General features: G+C 40.2%; 2 protein-coding genes across 3 annotated transcripts in view; one reads left to right on the top strand and one right to left on the bottom strand.

The window, feature by feature from the left end:
- The window catches only part of HOMER1 (homer scaffold protein 1), a 140485-nt gene that overhangs the window by 2760 nt on the left and 118928 nt on the right, over positions 1-18797 (top strand).
- LOC112133445 (large ribosomal subunit protein eL29-like) lies at positions 301-808 on the bottom strand. The gene has a single exon (XM_054555665.2). It carries the CDS (start codon positions 769-771, stop codon positions 304-306), a length of 468 nt encoding a protein of 155 aa, XP_054411640.2. The 5' UTR covers positions 772-808; the 3' UTR covers positions 301-303.

Here is an 18797-nt window from a genome sequence, read left to right as displayed (position 1 = left end):
GAGCATCTGCAGCTCTGTTTAAAACATGTTGGAGGAAAAAAAATCAAGCAGCAGTTTTTCATGTTGATGGCTGCATTTTGTCTAGACTGTGGAGTAGTAGCATCATGGAAGAAAATCAGTTTTCCAGAACCTTTAAGCTGCATGAATGCCTGTCATTTTACCAAAGGAAACTTAGGATGAATTTTTTTTTTTCCTGCCTGAGGTTTATTTGTACAAATAGCACAGGAGGACCCCAGCCCTATGCAGATGGCAGCCTGCTGGGGGTCGCACCAGTCCTGTCCTCACGTTGGCAGACAGAGATATCTACTCTGAAGCCTCTGTAGGGGCCTGGGCACCTTTGGGAGCCTGAGCTGGAACTGAAGCTGGAGCTGCAGCCTGGGCTTTGGTTTGATCCTTGTCCTTGGCCTTTGGCCAGCACACCCTGAGCCCCTTGGCAATGCGGGCACGAGCATGCTTACCAAGCTTGGGGTGGGCAGTGTAGTCAAGTTGATTGAGCTTGCGACTGACACCCTTTGGGATCTTGGGCTTAACCTCCTTGGGCTTTAGGAGGGCCTTGATAGCCTTGGCACGTGCACTCATGGCCTTGGCACTGTTAGCCTGCATCTTCTTTAGGCCCTTCTTGTTGTGTTTCTTGGCAAAGCGCATGTTCCTCAGGAACTTGGGGTCCACCCCCTTAAGAGATTCGTATCTTTGTGCTTGGGGTTTCTTGATACCATTTCTGTGCCATTTTTGGGACTGGTTGTGTGTGGTGTGGTTCTTGGACTTGGCCATGTCTGCACCTTAAAGCACGGCTCCTGAAGCGCCTAGAATCTGAAGAGACAGGATGAATTTAATACTAAGGGGGCTATTGTTTAAAGTGGGAAAGTAAGCACCACACAGAACATGCATTTAGACACTTAGCATAATTAATTTGTTTGTAAATGAATGTATCTGCCCTTTAGTTAATAAAGTCCTATATATGGACTGAGGAGAAAAAGGAGCGAGCATTTTGTGGTGCTGTTTTTTTTTTTTGGAAAGCCTGTATTTGGGGCTATGACCCTTTCTCATTGATAGTGATTTGAGTAGAGAGAGGAAGAGTAGATGGAAGTAGAAGAGAAGAGCATACAGCAAAGGCATTTGCTGATGTTTCCACACTTTATGCGTATTTATGCCTAATAAATGTTTGTGGAATTAGCATAGCTGCCTGGACCTATTTCAAGCAAAAGGAAACAGGGCTTTAAATGGCTTTTAAAGCTTTACCTTGGCAATCCTTAATTACCTTACTGTAATAGATATCTAAAATTTAATACTGTGGGTAAAGTGTTTCACATATTACAACCTTTTTTTAAACTAATGTTAGGTTATAATAAGGATTTATTTTTGTCTTAATTGTAGATAATTATTGGAAGTCTAGGGGCAGTCTAAGCAAAGGAATTATTTTTAATAAAATCAGTGATTGGGCAGAAAAAAATTATGGCTCCCCTAATAGTAGTTTATGAACTTTGTGGAAATGGAAAAGAACAGCTGAAACTTGACAGTTGGCAAAGTCTGTCAAAGTATCTTGGATGGTGCATGAACTGTTAATTGCAGTGAAGGCAACTAAAGTATGGGTTTGTAAAATAGGTATATCAGATCCCCTAAAAATTAAGGCATTCATGTATGTAAAATGAAGTCTCTGAAAAGTTTTGAAGCCTCAGTGAGGAGCCCCTGTTAGGTATGACCCCCACCTCCCTCCTCCAAATAGTATCTCATAATGACAGCAGTGAGTCAGTAGCTATTTCAGAACTATTAGAGTAGGCAACAGAAATCAAGTAACTTCAACCAGTTATTTCATGAAACCCTTTGTTTTTACTTAGCTCATTTTGGCAAACTAGCGCCATCAGCAATGGTAAAGAATTCTTTCCCTCCCTTCCCTTCCCTTATTAAGAGCTACTTATGCATAAAATGGGGCTCTCCCTGCTAATGGAATCTGTTAATGCTGTTTCTGAGTTATCTCACCTGCCTATGGGAGCTGCTGGAGTCCTTCCTCACCCTCTTTCCCCAAATAACTTCCAGAAGCATGGAAATGAGTGCTGCTACATTGCAGCCCAAACTGAGTCTCTCTGCTGAAAGATGGGAAGCTGACACCTCCTTCTGCCTCAAACTGCAGGGTTCTGCTCTCTAGGGGTTGTAGCAAAAATGTGAAAATCTTGATCCAGCACTGTAAATGGGTTTTATTGCAAAGATAACCACCCTATCATATCTGACAATAGACAAGTTAGATGCGAGTCCTTAATTCTTCATTTGTTCATTTTACCAACTTTGAACCTATGTTATAGTGCGTGTACTTAGCTCAGTGCTGCTGATAGGAAGGCTAGTACAATGTACTCCTTCCCTTAGTGAGTTTATACTTCAGAAGTTGGGCAGACAGTCAAGCCTAAAATTAAAACGTGCAATGAAATTTTGTAGGAGCTATAATGTAGGGCATTATGGAGACACAAAGTGTGTGTTGCGGGGGCATTAGCTGCTGAGGGAAGGATAAAAAGGCTTTGTAGAGGAGGTGATAGGTGTTAAATACTGAAAGATGAGTACAAGTGAGCCTCTTAGACAAAAAAGAGGGCATTCAAGGCAGAGAGAACAGCGATTGACACCACTAAAACGAGGAACTGCAAAGGAGTTTGGCATGACAAGCTTGTTTGCTTGAGCTAGCTCCCTTTAGTGTAGCAAGAGATAGGTCTAGGGCCTTATTATTCAGGGACTGGGTTAGAGAGCCATGTAGATCAAATGAAAGATTGGATTATCCTGTAGTCTAGTGTGTTGAGAGGTTTTTTTTGGCTATGACCCATTGGAAAGATAAGCATCTTTACATTGCAACTCAATATGCTTGTATTTAAATTATAAAATGTCACTACATAATACCTTTGCTTTGTATGGTACACTCTGGTAGTTTCTATTCTGTTCCGTTCTATTTTATTTTTAAGGTAGACTGATGATGGGTGACCCACTCAATTTATTTAATGACACTGTGTTAGCAACTGGTAATTTGAAAAGCACTTCTCTTCTGTGTGAAGATTACTAAAGGGTTTTAAGCAGAGTAAGAACATGATCAGGGAAGTAGAATAAGAAAGCAATTGTAAAAATCGTTTACAATTTGGTTTTGTGTCTTGTATCCTGTGGAAACACCAAGCCAGAACAATGAACTTTGGCTGGGTAGAGGAAGCGGACAGTTGGGCAGGCCCTGGAAAGTTCCGAAGTGGGGAGGGGAGGGATGGTGACTGAGAGGTGTACTTGGCTGAACGGGGCTTTTTCAGAATTAGGACATTTCATGTGGAGAGGTAAGAATGTAGCAAAGAGCATGGTATGTTCTTAGCAGAGTCACTAACTATGGGTCATAAAATAGTGAATTTGGGAGTTAAGGGGTTGACAGAAGAAACTGTCCTTATTCATAGTTTATAGTTTTGAGTGATTAAACATCTCAGAAGAAAAGGTGGTTATATCCCAAAAGGTCTAACCTCTCTACTGCCATGTGATTTTTTTTTTTTTTCAGTCTTTAGTGTTTAGTTGAAGTATTTATTTTTAGTTACTGGATTGTTATTTCGGATTAATATGACTAACTGGACAGAAGAGTAGGGAAAATGAGTGCTGAGTGCTTAATGTTTTCTGATATAATTTTTTTCTGATGTAGTTTTTAAATGACTATAAAACATTTTACATAGATTTATATCTCAGGACATATCTTGTGGAATGAAATGTGCAGTTTTTTTGTGTTGCATATTTGTAATGCCTTATGACCCGTGGCTAATATTTCTGTTTGTTTTTGAAAAGTTGAGTGATTTTGAGGCATTGCAAAGTTTCAGGTCTGTTAAATATCTTCATTTCAAAAGAATCTACATGTGATAAGGAATATTTATGTAGATTTTAGCGCATCTACCATCTACAAGAATTGAGATAAAATTTTCACATCTATCTTACTGAATGAGTATTGCAAGAGTAGGTAAAACTGTTTTTTTGTTTAGTTTTGTTTTGTTTTTTTGAGATAGAGCCTCACTCTGTCACCCAGGCTGGAGTGCAGTGGCGCGATCTCGGCTCACTGCAACCTCCTCCTCCCGGGTTCCAGCATTTCTCCTGCCTCAGCCTCCCAGGTAGCTGGGACTACTGGCGCGCGCCACCATGCCTGGCTAATTTTTGCATTTTTTAGTAGAGACGGGGTTTCACCATATTGGCCAGGCGGGTCTCGAACTCCTGACCTCGTGATCTGCCCGCCTCGGCCTCCCAAAATGCTGGGATTACAGGCGTGAGCCACCGCGCCCAGCCAAGAGGAGGTAAAACTTTTTAAAAGCTAATCATTCAATGGTCTTCAGTATGTGAATAAAATCATACATATATATATATTTTGTTTTTGTTTTTGTTTGTTTGTTTTGTTTTGTTTTTGAGATAGTGCAGTGACCCATGCTGGAGTGCAGTGGTGCTGTCATGGCTTACTGCAGCCTTGACCTCTCAGGCTCAAGCAATCCTCCTACTTTAGCCTGCCGTGTAGCTGGGACTATAGGCTCACACCACCATGGCAGGCTAATTTTTGTACTTTTTGTAGGTATAGGGTTTCATCATGTTGCTCAGGCTGGTCTTGAACTCCTGGACTCAAGTGATCCGTCTGCCTTGCTGTGAGCCATCATGCCTGGCCAAAATCGTGTATTTTAATCTTAATTTTTACAGCACACCTCTCCATAGTCTATAAAATTAGGACATCCATAATGACTCTCTGTTAAAAGAGTCAACTTTATTGATGAACTTATGTTCTTAATTTTAGCATTTCATACCTTTTGATACTCCTCTTTCCATCTCTCCTGAGTGTAACACATTTGTCATTTCTGTGCTCCTTCATGAAATGTCTGAGAAAGGAAAAAAAGATGAAACTGGTAAGAATCAATGCTGCTTGTTTTAAGCAGTATTTTTGAGGGAAATTATCAACACATATAATCTTTTTTGCTTTGCCTTTTTCTTCTACTTGCATTTTTTAAAATCTTGTTTTTAAAAGTTTTTATTGCTTGAACCTGTGAGGTGGAGGTTGCAGTGAGCTGAGATCGCCCCATTGCACTTGAGCCTGGGCAACCAGAGCAAAACTCCATCTCAAAAATAAATAAATAAACAAATAAAATAAAAAAATAAAAGTTTTAAAAAATTTGTTCACTTCTCTGGTAAGTACAATTTAGAATTAATGTAATTTTTTTTTTGTCTGCTAAACATTTCAGATAATAGAATTAATTTTATAGCGTCTTCTTTTTTACTATTCTTTTAGTGAGGTTTTGTCCGCCCAAAAATGGATTGTGAAGCCAGTATGGCTCTTGCATCGCTAAAATAATTTTATATATAGAACTAACATTTGACTTAGTTAATAACTGAATTTTATTTACCCTTATTTATTTTTTTTCTATTAAGGTAGACTACTAAAGGAAGGCAAAAAGTCATTGTTTTCTGTCTTATATCAGAAAATAAAATTGTTTATAAAACCCCCCAAAACCAGTAATCTAATCAATGTTTTATCTTCATAGTACACTTACCTTTGCATTTTCTCTGCCTTTTAAAAAATCACCTTTATCTCTTAACACCTAATATTAATATTAGCTTTAAAAAATTAGCTTGGCTTTACGAACATCTTATTTTAATGTTCTTCCATAAAACAAGAAGAGTTTCAATGTTATCTTTTGAGAAGTGTTGGCACCAAGTCCTCAAGGCACAAAAGTTGTAAGAATTGAGGGCTTTTTGTAAAATTACCAAGCAAGAGTTAGGTAGAAATTAAATACAAACAAAAAACTGTGCTTAGGGAACACAGATACTAAAGCAATTTCGTTACTTTATAACATCATTGAAAGTCATGTTTATTATGTCATGTCTATTGGCATGTCTGGATCCATGTGGTCACATGCCTCAGAGTCCAGAGTCCTGTAGAGGAGAATGTCCTTGATTCCCTCCCCTTCCATAGAATGGTTTATTCCTAATTTGTCATTGTCTAGTTGGGGAGTCTTTTTTGAGACAGAGTCTTGCTTTGTCACACAGGCTAGAGTGAAGTGGCACCATCTCAGCTCACTGCAGCCTCCATGTCCCAGGCTCAGATGATTCTCCTGCCTTAGCCTCCCGAGTAGTTGGGACTACAGGTGCACCACCACACCTGGCTAATTTTTGTATTTTTGGTAGAGATGGGGTTTCATCATGTTGGTCCTGACCTCAAGTGATCCACCCACCCCGGCCTTTCAAAGTGCTGGGATTATGGACATGAGCTACTGTGCCCAGCCTAGTTGGGAGTCTTAATAGAAGTCTCTTGAGAGACATAGCTGATACATATCTCTTTGGGTATTATACACTGTGCTTCCTAACCCACAAGTTCATAGTGCAGTACACATGTGCAATATTAGTTGAAAGGATTTGGGGGAATTGGTGCTCATATACAGAAAATCCTGATTTCTAGCAATTAGGCCGATAGTTGGATATACCAATTATTTTTCTGATAATTTTTCTAGGTAAATTTTTGGATTCTTTTATATTTATGTATATCTCAATCTTAAGTAGTTATTGTCTTTCTTCTGTTTTATTTAAGTATTTATAAGAGTTGTTCTGAACAAGACTTTCTTTGTGTGAGCTGGAATTTTCTGCCCAGTTACTTTCTAGCTTCCCTCATTAGGCTCTTAATAATGATCTTTAGGACATGACTATCAAAGACCTCAAAATACTCATATTAGGAATTTCTATCAGTCAGTCTTCCTGGAAGATAAGTCTGTACATTCCTAAATGTATATGGGACAAATATTTTGAACCTATTATAATATTTAAGTTGCTTAGCCTATCCCTTTACCTTTCTGTGCCTTTTTTTTTTTTTTTTTGCTTATTCTTTTGTAAAACAGTGCTGTTTTCTTTCTTACTCTGTTGTTATGAATCACTGTCTCATGGCTTTTAACATTAAAATTTGTGTGCTTTGCTTAATCACTCTGCCAGCTCCCAGGATGTTTACAGATTGAGGATTCCTCCTACTCTTGCTTACTCAGTATTGCCAGGGATCTGTATACATTAAGCTCAGTGGGACTACTCCCAAGTCACTCTTAAACTCATCTTTCTCGAGAGTCTGTTGATTTAAAAAAAAAAAATTCTAGATCTTGCAGGCTGCTGTTTTCCTTACCCAAGTGATAATCTGTAAGATTTTAGTTGTGTATTTCATTGTTGCTTTCATTTAGTATTTTACTATTGTTAAATTGATATTTATTGCTATGCGTATGTTAGTATAGTGGAAATAGACCTTAATGATGACATTGCTGTTTAATTGTATTTTGCAACATTTTAGTACAGATGCCCTTGAACAACACAGGTTTGAACTGTGTGGGTTCACTTATATGCAGAGTTTCTTCCACCGCTGTCACCCCTGAGACAGCAAGACCAACCCTTCCTCTTCTTCCTCCTCAGCCTGCTCAATGTGAAGATGAGGAAGATAAGAATATTTATGATGATCCACTTCCACTTAATGGATAGTAAATACATTTTCTCTTACTTATGATTTTCTTTTTTCTTTCTTTCTTTCTTTTTTTTGGAGGCAGAGTCTTGCTCTGTCCCACCCGGCTAATTTTTGTATTTTTAGTAGAGACGGGGTTTTGCCATGTTGGCCAAGCTGGTCTTGAACTCCTGACCTCGGGTGAACCGCCTGCCTCAGCCTCCCAAAGTGTTGAGATTACAGGCGTGAGCCATGGCACCCGGCCTCTTTATTTATTTTTTTTCTTTGTGACAGAGTCTCACTCAGTCACCCAGGCTGGAGTGCAGTGGCACGATCTTGGCTCACTGCAACCTCGCCTCCTGGGTTCAAGTGATTCTCTTGCCTCAGCCTCCTGAGTAGCTGGGATTACAGGCGCATGCTGCCAAGCCTGGCTAATTTTTGTATTTTTAGTAGAGACGGGATTTCATGTTGACCAGGCTGGTCTCGAACTCCTGACCTCAAGTGATCTGCCTGCCTCAGCCGCCCAAAGTGTAGGGATTACAGGTGTGAGCCACCATGCCTGGCCTGCTTATCTTAATAACATGTTTTATTTTTCCCTAGTTTACTTAATTGTATGAATACAGTATATAATACATATACAAAATGTGTTAATTGACTACGTTATCAATAAGGTTTCCAGTCAACAATAAGTTATGAGTAAAGTTTTTGAGGAGTTAAAAGTTACATGCAGGCTGGGCGCGCTGGCTCACGCCTGTAATCGCAGCACTTTGGGAGGCCGAGGCGGGCAGATCACGAGGTCAGGAGATCGAGACCGTCCTGGCTAACACGGTGAAACTCTGTCTCAACTTAAAATACAAAAAATTAGCCGGGCGTGGTGGCGGGCCCCTGTAGTCCCAGCTACTCGGGAGGCTGAGGCAGGAGAATGGCGTGAACCCGGGAGGCGGAGCTTGCAGTGAGCCGAGATTGCGCCACTGCACTCCAGCCTGGGCGACAGAGCGAGACTCCGTCTCACAAAAAAAAAAAAAAAAAAGTTACATGCAGATTTACTGAGCGTGGGTCAGTGCCCTTGACTCACAAATTGTTCAAGGGTTAACTGTATATTCTGAGTCATCAGTGTAAAATCTAGGTTGTTACATTATAGGCTATTCATGTGGTAGAAGCTATCCCAAAGAATGTTTTCAAAGATGGTACAATGGTCAATTAGAAATCAGGATACGAAATTAGATGTTCTGTATGACCTCAAGTATATAAAATTCTGTATATGCATAAAAACGTTTGAAAGAGACTCATAAAAGTGCTACCATGTTTATTTCTGGGAGGTAAGATTGTAAAATTTTGTTTTTTAGTCTTTCTGAATCTTGTAGTTTCTCTCTAATGAACATATCAAGTTTTCGAACTTCTCTTGGGTTTTAAAGGTGAGAGTATTAAAAAGAGAACTTCTCTTGGATTTTAAGGGTGAGGGTTTTAAAAAAAAATGTTGATTACAGTAAAATGTTATCAGGACTGGCTGGGCGCGGTGGCTCAAGTCTGTAATCCCAGCACTTTGGGAGGCCAAGGTGGGCGGATCACCAGGTCAGGAGATCGAGACCATCCCGGCCAACATAGTGAAACTCCATCTCTACTAAAAATAAAAAAATTAACACATGGACACAGGAAGGGGAACATCACACTTCGGGGACTGTTGTGGGGTGGGGGGAGGGGGGAGCGATAGCATTGGGAGATATACCTAATGCTAGATGACGAGTTGGTGGGTGCAGCGCACCAGCATGGCACATGTATACATATGTAACTTACCTGCACATTGCGCACATGTACCATAAAACCTAAAGTATAATAATAATAATAAAAGAAAAGAAAAAATAAATAAATAAAAATAAATAAATAAAAAAATTAGCTGGGCGTGGCGGTGTGCACTTGTAATCCCAGCTACTTGGGAGGCTGAGGCAGGAGAATTGCTTGAACCCAGGAGGTGGAGGTTGCAGTGAGCCAAGATCGCGCCACTGAACTCCAGCCTGGTGACAGAGTGAGACTGTCCCAAAAAAAAAAAAAAAAAAAAAAAAATTATCAGGACCAGTTACTGTTCTTACATCTAGATACTTATATATATTTGTATCAATTTTAGCTTTATCTCAAATTTTATCTTATTCTTTTCAAGATTGGCTAAAGAAGTAGTTACTCTAGTGCTAGCAAAACTTGTTTAAATGTAAGGAGTATTTCTCTTGTCGGTTATTAGAGTATTAGCACTAAACTGTACTTTTTATGGGAAAGGAGACGCAGCCCAAAGGGAAATTGTGACTATGGGAGGTAATATAGCTTTGACATGGCAGATCATGTGCTGGATTCCCCCAGCTCCTTGCGGCTCTTACCTTTAGAGCAGGTGCTCCTCAGTGAATGCTTGCATAGATACAGGTTCATTTGGAGAAGGGTTTCTAACTCCTTATAATAGTTTACAATGACTTAATTTTATTGCAAACTTAGTTGCTTATAGGTGAGTTCATTAAATGTATCTTGTTTTCCTTATAGATGGTACTGAAAAAAGCTGCGTTTAGTGTAAGTAAGTCTTGCACAATGCATTATACAATTGTCCCTTGAACATGGTGGGGGTTAGAGGTACTAATTGCCCCACCAACTCACATTTAACTTTTGACTCTCCCAAAGCTTAATTACTAATAGCCTACAGTTGACTGGAAGCCTTATCAATAACATAAACAGTTGATTAACACATATTTTGTATGTTATATGTTTTATATGCTGTATTCGTACAATAAAGTAAGCTAAAGAAAAGAAAGTGTTATTAAGAAAATCATAAGGAGCCAGGCATGGTGGCTCATGCCTGTAATCCCAGCACTTTGGGAGGCCCAGGCAGGCAGATGGCTTGAGCTTACAAGTTCGAGACCAGCCTGGGCAACATGGTGAAAACCAGTCTTTACAAAAAATACAAACATTAGCCAGGCTTGGTGGTACACATCTGTAGTCCCAGCTACTGGGGAGGCCAAGGTGGGAGGATGGCTTGAGCCTGGGAGGCAGAGGTTGCAGTGAGCTGAGATCCTGCCACTGCACTGCAGCCTGGGTAATAGAGCCAGACCTTGTGTGTCTGTCTGTCTGTCTGTCTCTCTCTCTCTCACACACACACACACACACACACACACACACACACACAAATGGCTGGGTGAAGTGGCTCACACCTATAATCCCAGCACTTTGGGAGGCTGAGGCAGGCGGATCACTTGAGGCCAGGAGTTTGAGACCAGCCTGGCCAACGTGGCAAAACCCCATCTCTACTAAAAGTGTGAAAATTACCTGGGTATGGTAGCGCACGCCTGTAGTCCCAGCTCCTCAGGAAGTTGAGGCATAAGAATCGCTTGATCCTGGGAGACAGGTTGCAGTGAGCTGAGATCATAACATTACACTCCAGCCTGGGTGACAGAGAAACTCTGTCTCAAAAAAAAAAAAAAAAAAAGAGAGAAAATATATTTATTGTTTATTACATGGAAGTGAATCATCTTAAAGGTCTTCATCTTCATTGTCTTCACATTGAGTAGGCTGAGTAAGAGGAGGGATTGGTTTTGCCTTCTGTGGTGGCAGAAGCATCTGCATTAAAAGCCTGTTGAGACAAATATCCTTTCTCCTCAGTGATTTTCCTAATGGCATCTGGGAACTCATCTACCTTTTAGTGGGCAGAAGCTGTTTTCCTGTTATCTGGACATTTTTTAAGCCAAAGCTCTTCTAATGTTATCAAACCATCCTTTCCTGGCATTAAATTCTCTAGCTTTAGATCCTTCATCTTCTTTTTGCTTTAAGTTATAAAACTGCTTTTTCTCGATTCATATTAAATAGCTATGGTTTTTTTTCATAGTAATCCTTCACCCACATAGAAGCCGCATTTTCAATATGAGATAAAAAGGTATTTTGCAAAAAGTGCAAGGTTTTTGCACCTGCTGGTATAGCTACAGAGATGGTTTCACAAATTTTCTTTTTTGCAATGGTCCTTACTCTGGGTTTATTTATCTTGAAATGGTAGGCAACCACAGCTGCAGACCTCAATCTGCAGCACGTATCAGGCAGTTCAGCTTTGCTTCTTGGGAGCACTTCCAGCATCACTAGTGGCACTTCATATGGGTCTCGTGGTGTTATTCAGAGTTTTTGGTATTGCCCTAAAAAGGATGAAAAATATGCAAGAACCGTGATTTTAGTGTTGTGATACACAGTTTACTGTGGCATTTTAAGCAGACAGAACACTTGAGCTCACTGCAATAGCAACAGGAGTTAGCTACAAATTATTACAGTAGAACAGTATGTACTAGTTAATGTTATGCTATGATGTAATACTGCATCTTTACGTGTATTTGCATTTTTCTAGATGTGCCATGTATGGTCTGTAAGTTTTTGCCTATGTTTTGATAAATTTTAATTCTTTGTAATAGATTTGCGTGTTATTTTATGGTAGTAAATGAAAAAATAGACTAGAATCTACATATATTTTATGCACTCATAATGCCTTTTTCTATTTTTTTCAATACTTCTAAGCTATGCAGTTAACCTGTAAGTTTTTTCAAATTACAGCAAATCTCCAAAAATTTTTCTAATACATTTATTGAAAAAAATCAATTGTAAAACATTATTGTAAGTATACTGGTGCAGTTCAAACCCATGTTTAAGGGTCAACTGTATTTTGAATACATTAAAGTACTTCTCATAAATGATTTGTTATTACATGTGTTTGGTATAGAGTTTTCAAAGTTGATATTAAAATGTAAATTCCATCAGTCAGCTTTGTTAACTACCTTTGTAGTTATTGGACACATGAGCCTCTGGAATACTTATGCATCTATTTACATAATACATAAGCAGGCTCTAGTTTTCTAAAGAGTTCAGACCAGAAAAAGAAAGCTTGAGACGCTATCTTGAAATATTTTTCCTGGGGCTTAAAAGTGGCAACTTGGCTGGGGACGGTGGCTCATGCCTGTAATCCCAGCACTTTGAGAGGCCGAGGTGGGCAGATCACAAGGTCAGGAGATCAAGACCATCCTGGCCAACATGGTGAAACCCCATCTCTACTAAAAATACAAAAATTAGCTGGGCGAGGTGGTACGCGCCTGTAGTCCCAGCTACTCGGGAGGCTGAGGCAGGAGAAATGCTTGAACTTGGGAGGTGGAGGTTGCAATGAGCCGAGATCGTGCCACTTTGCACTCCAGCCTGGCGACAGAGTGAGACTCTGTCTCAAAAAAAAAAAAAAAAAGTGGAGACCTGCAAGTAGAAGGACCAATTGTAGCGTACTGTACAATTTCTGAATCATCCCGAGGTAGTTGTAAGTTACTTGATTTCCTCACTTGTAAGAGAAGGTTGGACCATATTGTATCCAGATTTAAAATTATTTTTTGGAATTATTTTTCCCAGAGCTTTCCAACTCTTATGCTGCCATTAGCTGAGCAGAAAAATGTGTGATACTATGAGGTAGAAGACAGTAGGGAGTGGTGGGGACTGTAGGAAAGTGAAGAGAAGAGATCCTGCCTAAAAACATTCATATCCAGTGTATTCTTAAAACCCTCTGGCCAAAGAAAGACATCTGAAGCCTCATCCCTTATTCAGCAAACATTTTTTGAGTTCCTACTAGCAACTGTGATACTCTAATGTAGGTCAGATACAGTCAGTTTGGAAATGCTTTAACTCTTTTTTTTTTTTTGAGACAGAATTTCACTCTTGTTGCCCAGGCTGGAGTGCAATGGTGTGATCTCAGCTCGCTGCAACCTCTGCTTCCTGGGTTCAAGTGATTCTCCTGCCTCAGCCTCCCAAGTAGCTGGGATTACAGGCATGTGCCACCACACCCGGCTAATTTTGTGTTTTTAGTAGAGACATGTTTCTCCATGTTGGTCAGGCTGGTCTCGAACTCCAGGCCTCAGGTGATCCGCCCTCCTCAGCCTCCCAAAGTGCAGGGATTACAGGGGTGAGCCACTGCACCTGGCCTGGAAATGCTTTAACTCTTGACTGAAGAAGGAAGACCAGAGCATCAGAGTCTAGTATGACAGTGGCAGAAATGCTTATTAGATCAGTGGTTCTCAATTTTGAACCTGCATCAGAATCACCTCGAGACCTTGTTGAAACACAGATTGCTGGATTTCCTTTCCCGCCAGAGTTTTTGATTCAGTGGATCTAGGAATGGGGTCCATGAATTTCCTCTTCTAACAGATTCTCAGGGCATGCTGATGCTGCTGGTCCAGGGAGCTTCTTTGAGAGTGACTGCATTTGATAAATGAAGCTTACAAATCAAACGTGAGAGACTTTTGTCCATTCAAAAGCTTCAGTGACTCCTAAAGCATGCTTGCTTGCTTGCTGCCCCTTCCTTTTGAAGTTGCAAAAACTAGAAGTTTGAACTAAGGGGGGAAAACTTGATTAAGCTGCCTTTTTTTTTTTGAGACAGAGCCTTACTCTGTTTCCTGGGCTGCAGTGCATGATCTTGGCTCACTGCAACCTCTGCCTCCTGGGTTCAAATGATTCTCCTGCCTCAGTCCCCTGAGTAGCTGGGATTACAAATGCGTACACCATGCCTGGCTAATTTTTGTATTTTTTTTTTTTTTTTTTTTTTTAGTAGAGATGGGGTTTTGCCATGTTGGCCAGGCTAGTCTCGAAATCCTGACCTCAGGTGATCCACCTGCCTCACCCTCCCAAAGTGCTGGGATTACAGGCATGAGCCACTGCACCCAGCCCTATCTATTTTTTATAGGGAAAATACCCAAGACAACTTGAAACTGGTCTCTAATCTTTTTAAACCTGATTACTTTTAACAGTACTTACCAGTTATGCCCATTTCTTGGTCAGAGTTCTGCTTTTTGATATTTCTGAATGTATTGTTTTAAACTACCAGAAACTGCTTTGACTTCTGAAGTTTTCTGCTTTTAGAAGACATCTTACTTACTTCTGTTATTTATTCTGTCTGGATATCCTTAAGTTTGTCCAGTGTTGTTGAAGCCTACATGTTTCTTTCTTTCTTTCTTTCTTTTTTTTTTTTTTTTTTTGAGGCAAAGTCTCACTCTGTTACCCAGGCTAGAGTGCAGTGGTATGATCTCGGCTCACTGCAGCCTCCTGGGTTCCAGCAATTCTTCTGCCTCAGCCTCCCAAGTAGCTGGGACTACAGGTGCATGCCACCACAACTGGCTAATTTTTGTATTTTTTAGTAGAGATGGGGTTTCACCATGTTGGCCAGGCTGGTCTCGAACTCCTGGCCTCAAGTGATCCACCCACCTCTGCCTCCCAAAGAGCTGGAATTACAGGCATGAACCACCGTGCCTGGCCTGAAATTTTTCTGTTCGCCGAATTTTCTTTCTTTTGTGTTCCTTTCTTGTTCGTTTAGTTTCTTATTTCATTTTGGAAACTATTCTGGAATATCTGGTGAGCCTCAGCTGTGTATGATACTAAAAAGGTGATTAAAAGCTTTTTGTGAATCAGTGAGGCCTGTCACTGGTGGACTTCATCTTAGATATTTAGGTGGTGAACTGGCCAAAATTTTTTTGGCTGGTCCCCAAGTTTGGGGAGGTCTATTGTCTAAGATTGTAAGTTTTTCTATGACACTTCATTTTCTTTAGAGGAGAATCTTCCAATGTAGGGTTCTAATCTTGACATTCTGAGAGCAAGGTAAGTATATTCTTCTGTTATATACCTACAAAGCATATCATCTGCTGTAGTCTGAAATCCAGGAATGGGAAGGTTTTTGCGGGGACAAGGTTCTGTTTGCAGCCTTTCTCCTGGTGCTCCTATTTTACGCCCCACTCCTGTCTTCTGCTATTGGAAAAGGTAGTTGATTGACTGTGGGAAGGGGTGAGAATTTCATTGCTCTGTTATTTAAACTTTCAGTCAATTCCTCCATTTCAGTTGCATACTTCACACCTCCTCTGCAGTCCCTTTGCCTCTAAATTCTAGCCAGCAGGTTGTTCACTTAGTTCCCTCTTTGCAGGCACTTTTATTATAGTTTCCTTGGTTTTGTCAAACCAGGCACCATTCCTTCTATTTTCCATCTTTAATACATTTTGAAAACTGTATTAAAGTTACTTAAGAACTGCTGCTGCTTTTTTACAGTCTTTGGTGTTATAGGTTTATACCTTTTTTTCCACTCCCCTTAACTTTCATTTTAGTGGAATTTTGGAAAAGGAAGATAAATGAGTACAATTAATTTGCCATGTTTGACCAGAATCACTGAGCCCTTAGCTTTTGAATTTCTATAAGGCATCTTTCAGAATGTGTTGACACTGTTGACAGTTAATTGATTGGAATTTGGTGGATGATAAAGTGTTGGCTTTCTAAAAATCTCTCCCTGTAACCAACACCTGAAAATTCAATGCATGATGTAAGCACATGTTAAAATTAAAAACTTAAAATTGATCATCAACCCAAACCTAAGGAAAACAGAGCACTGACTCAGCTGTGTCAGGTAACTAAGGTGTTGCTACAGTCTCCTGACACTGTGCCTCATGAGCACGTGTAAAAAACATTAAGCACTTAATTTGTGTCGTGAGTCATGCCAGGCACTGGTAGTACAAAGATGAGTAGATAGCCATGTAAACAAAAAATTACAATACTGTGATTTAAGTGCTATAATAGAGATGTATGCTGTGTTTGGTAGCACAGAGAAGGAAGTGCCCACCTCCACCTTGGAAGGTCAGAGAAAGCTTCACATAGCCAGTCATGTTTGTTTTGAGCCTTAACAAACAAGTAAGAGCTGGGGGAGGGGAAGATGTATGAGTGGTTGTTAGGGTATTTTAGGTAGAGAGGTGGCATAGGTAAAGCTTCAGAGGTGAAGTATGCTAATTAGAAAGTTAAGGTAGTTAAGGGAGGTGTGACTAGAAGGATAGAGGCCAGATCATGACTATGTCATGTTAAGAGGATTGTACTCTTCCTCTAGATTAATGGTTTTCAAATATTTTTGATGCAGTACCCATATCAAAGATTTTGAACATCTTCCTTCGTATGTGTATATTTATAAAGTTACATGTATTCTCTGTGTTAATATATATAGATATTTAATGTGTATATAATAAAACATATAAAAATAGAAATGATAGAGGAGAATAGTAACTTCTTCCTGCACATGACTTTAGAAGCTGTTAAGTAATGGTGAGCAATAGAACAATTTTAAGTTGGTAGTTATTACCATGCTTGCATTTTAGATCAACTACTCAGGCTGCAATATGGAGGAAGTTTTGGACTTGGAGAAGGCAGGTGTGTGTGTGAGAGAGAGAGAGAGAGAGAGAAAGAAATGCTTGAGGGTCTTAGAGACACTCAAAAAAAAAAATTTTTTTTTTTTTGAGACTGAGTTTCACTCTCGTTGCCCAGGCTGGAGTGCAATGGCACGATCTCGGCTCACTGCAACCTCCTTCTCCTGGGTTCAAGCGATTCTTCCACCTCAGCCTCCCGAGTAGCTGGGATTACAGGCAGCTGCCACCATGCCCGGCTAATTTTTTTATTTTTAGTAGGGATAGAGTTTCACCATGTTGGTCAGGCTGGTCTTGAACTCCTGACCACAAGTGTTCCACCCGCCTTGGCCTCCCAAAGTGTTGGGATTACAGGCATGAGCCACCGCACCCAGCTGAGACACTCAAATGTAATTGCAAGATAGGTTAATTGCAGCAATTTAGTCAAGAGTAATGGCTTGAATTGAAACAGAGTAGAACAAGGCTTGAATTCAAGAGATTTAAGTAATAATGTCTATAGGAGTTGACAGTGATCTAGATAGATATTATGAGGTAAAAGAGATTGCCTTGGTCAGCCATTAGTTGATAAAGGGAACCAAGAGGAGAGAAACAAGTTTGTATCAAGGTGAGATGACAAATTGAAGGAACCTTGAGATATTTGTGGTCAACCACGTGGGAATGCTTTATAGTTGGATATTATTGGTCTGGTATTCAGGAAAAGAGAACTGGGCTGAGGATAGAGTTTTGGGAATCAGAATGTATAATTTTTGGTTGGAGCTGTCAATGTGGATGAGCTCATGCAGGGTATTTATAGAAAAGAGCAGATCAGGCATCTCTGGGAATAGTCATTTAAGGGGCAGCTGAGAAAGCTGTCAGGTGAGAATAGTGTCACAAGAGCCAAGAAAGGGAGTGAGTTTCAAGAAATGAGTAGTAGCCAGGATCAAATGTAGCAGAAACATGAAATGAGGCAAGAAATAATTAGATTGGATGAGTAATGGTTCTTTAACAATCTTACCTTGAAGTTTGAGAAGTGTAGGGTGGAAATCAAATTGCCATGAAGTGAAGGTGTTGAAGGATGAGGAGCAGACACTAGAAATGTGTCTGCTTCTCCTTTAAGACCAAGCATCTTTGAAATAGCAGCTCAGCAAGCTCTAGGGTTCAGGAAATTCTTTTGGTTTTGTTTACAGAATGGGATTAAGCATTCCTTTTAGGATCTGGCAAAGGAGTCCGTGGCAAGGTGTATTTAAAATATTAGAGAGGGATAATTATTGAGAAAGAGATGGGTGAGAATACAATATGGAGCACAGGTGGAGGAGTTAACCTTCAGTAGGAGGAATATCATCCTCATAGACCAAAGGAAAGATTATATGAATAGTTTGTAGGTTAAAGAAGGAGACTGAGGGAATTCCTTAGCTGATGGACTCTGTTTCCTCCATTCATTCATTGATTTAACAAACATTCATTGATTACCTGTTATTTGTCAGGCGGTGTTCTAAGTATATGAGATCTGTGAACAAAGAGCCTTGCCTTCATGGAGCTTACATTCCAGTGAATGATAAAAGGCAGGGCCATCTGCTAAGTGTAGGGATATAAAGATTGGTCAGAGCCTTGGGAATAGAGGGAAGAATGGGAGACAGTGCTGAGGAGCTTAAAGGTCCCAGCTGAGATTAGAAGCCACACATTCTGGTGTTCTTGAAGCCGTCTAAATCTAGTTATTATTGTACCTGAAGAGCACAGTAGAGTTAGAAGGGTTTTCATTTTCAAGCCAGGTGCGGTGGCTCAGTCCTGTAATCCCGGCACTTTGGGAGGCTGAGACAGGCGATCACCTGAGGTCGGGAGTTCAAGACCAGCCTGGCCAACATGGCGAAACTCCGTCTCTACTAATAATACAAAAATTAGCCAGGTGTGGTGGTGCATGCCTGTAGTTCCAGCTACTTGGGTGACTGAGGCACGAGAATTGCTTGAACCTGGGAGGCAGAGGTTGCATTGAGCCAGGATCGTGCCACTGCATTCCAGCCTGGGCAACAGAGTGAGACTCTGTCTTTAAAAAAAAAAAAAAAAAAAAGACAAAGTTTTCGTTTTCTTCATTCTGCTGAAAATGAAGCAAGAAGTGGGTATATCCCATTTTTGTAGTGTTCTATTATGTTATTTTAATATACGTATCACTTTTTTCCCCCTTAGCG

This window comes from Pongo abelii, chromosome 4 (assembly GCF_028885655.2).
Source record: "Pongo abelii isolate AG06213 chromosome 4, NHGRI_mPonAbe1-v2.0_pri, whole genome shotgun sequence".
Lineage (NCBI taxonomy): Eukaryota > Metazoa > Chordata > Mammalia > Primates > Hominidae > Pongo > Pongo abelii.
The sequence above is the reverse complement of the archived record's forward strand: the minus strand, read 5'-3'. Positions and strand labels throughout refer to the sequence as shown.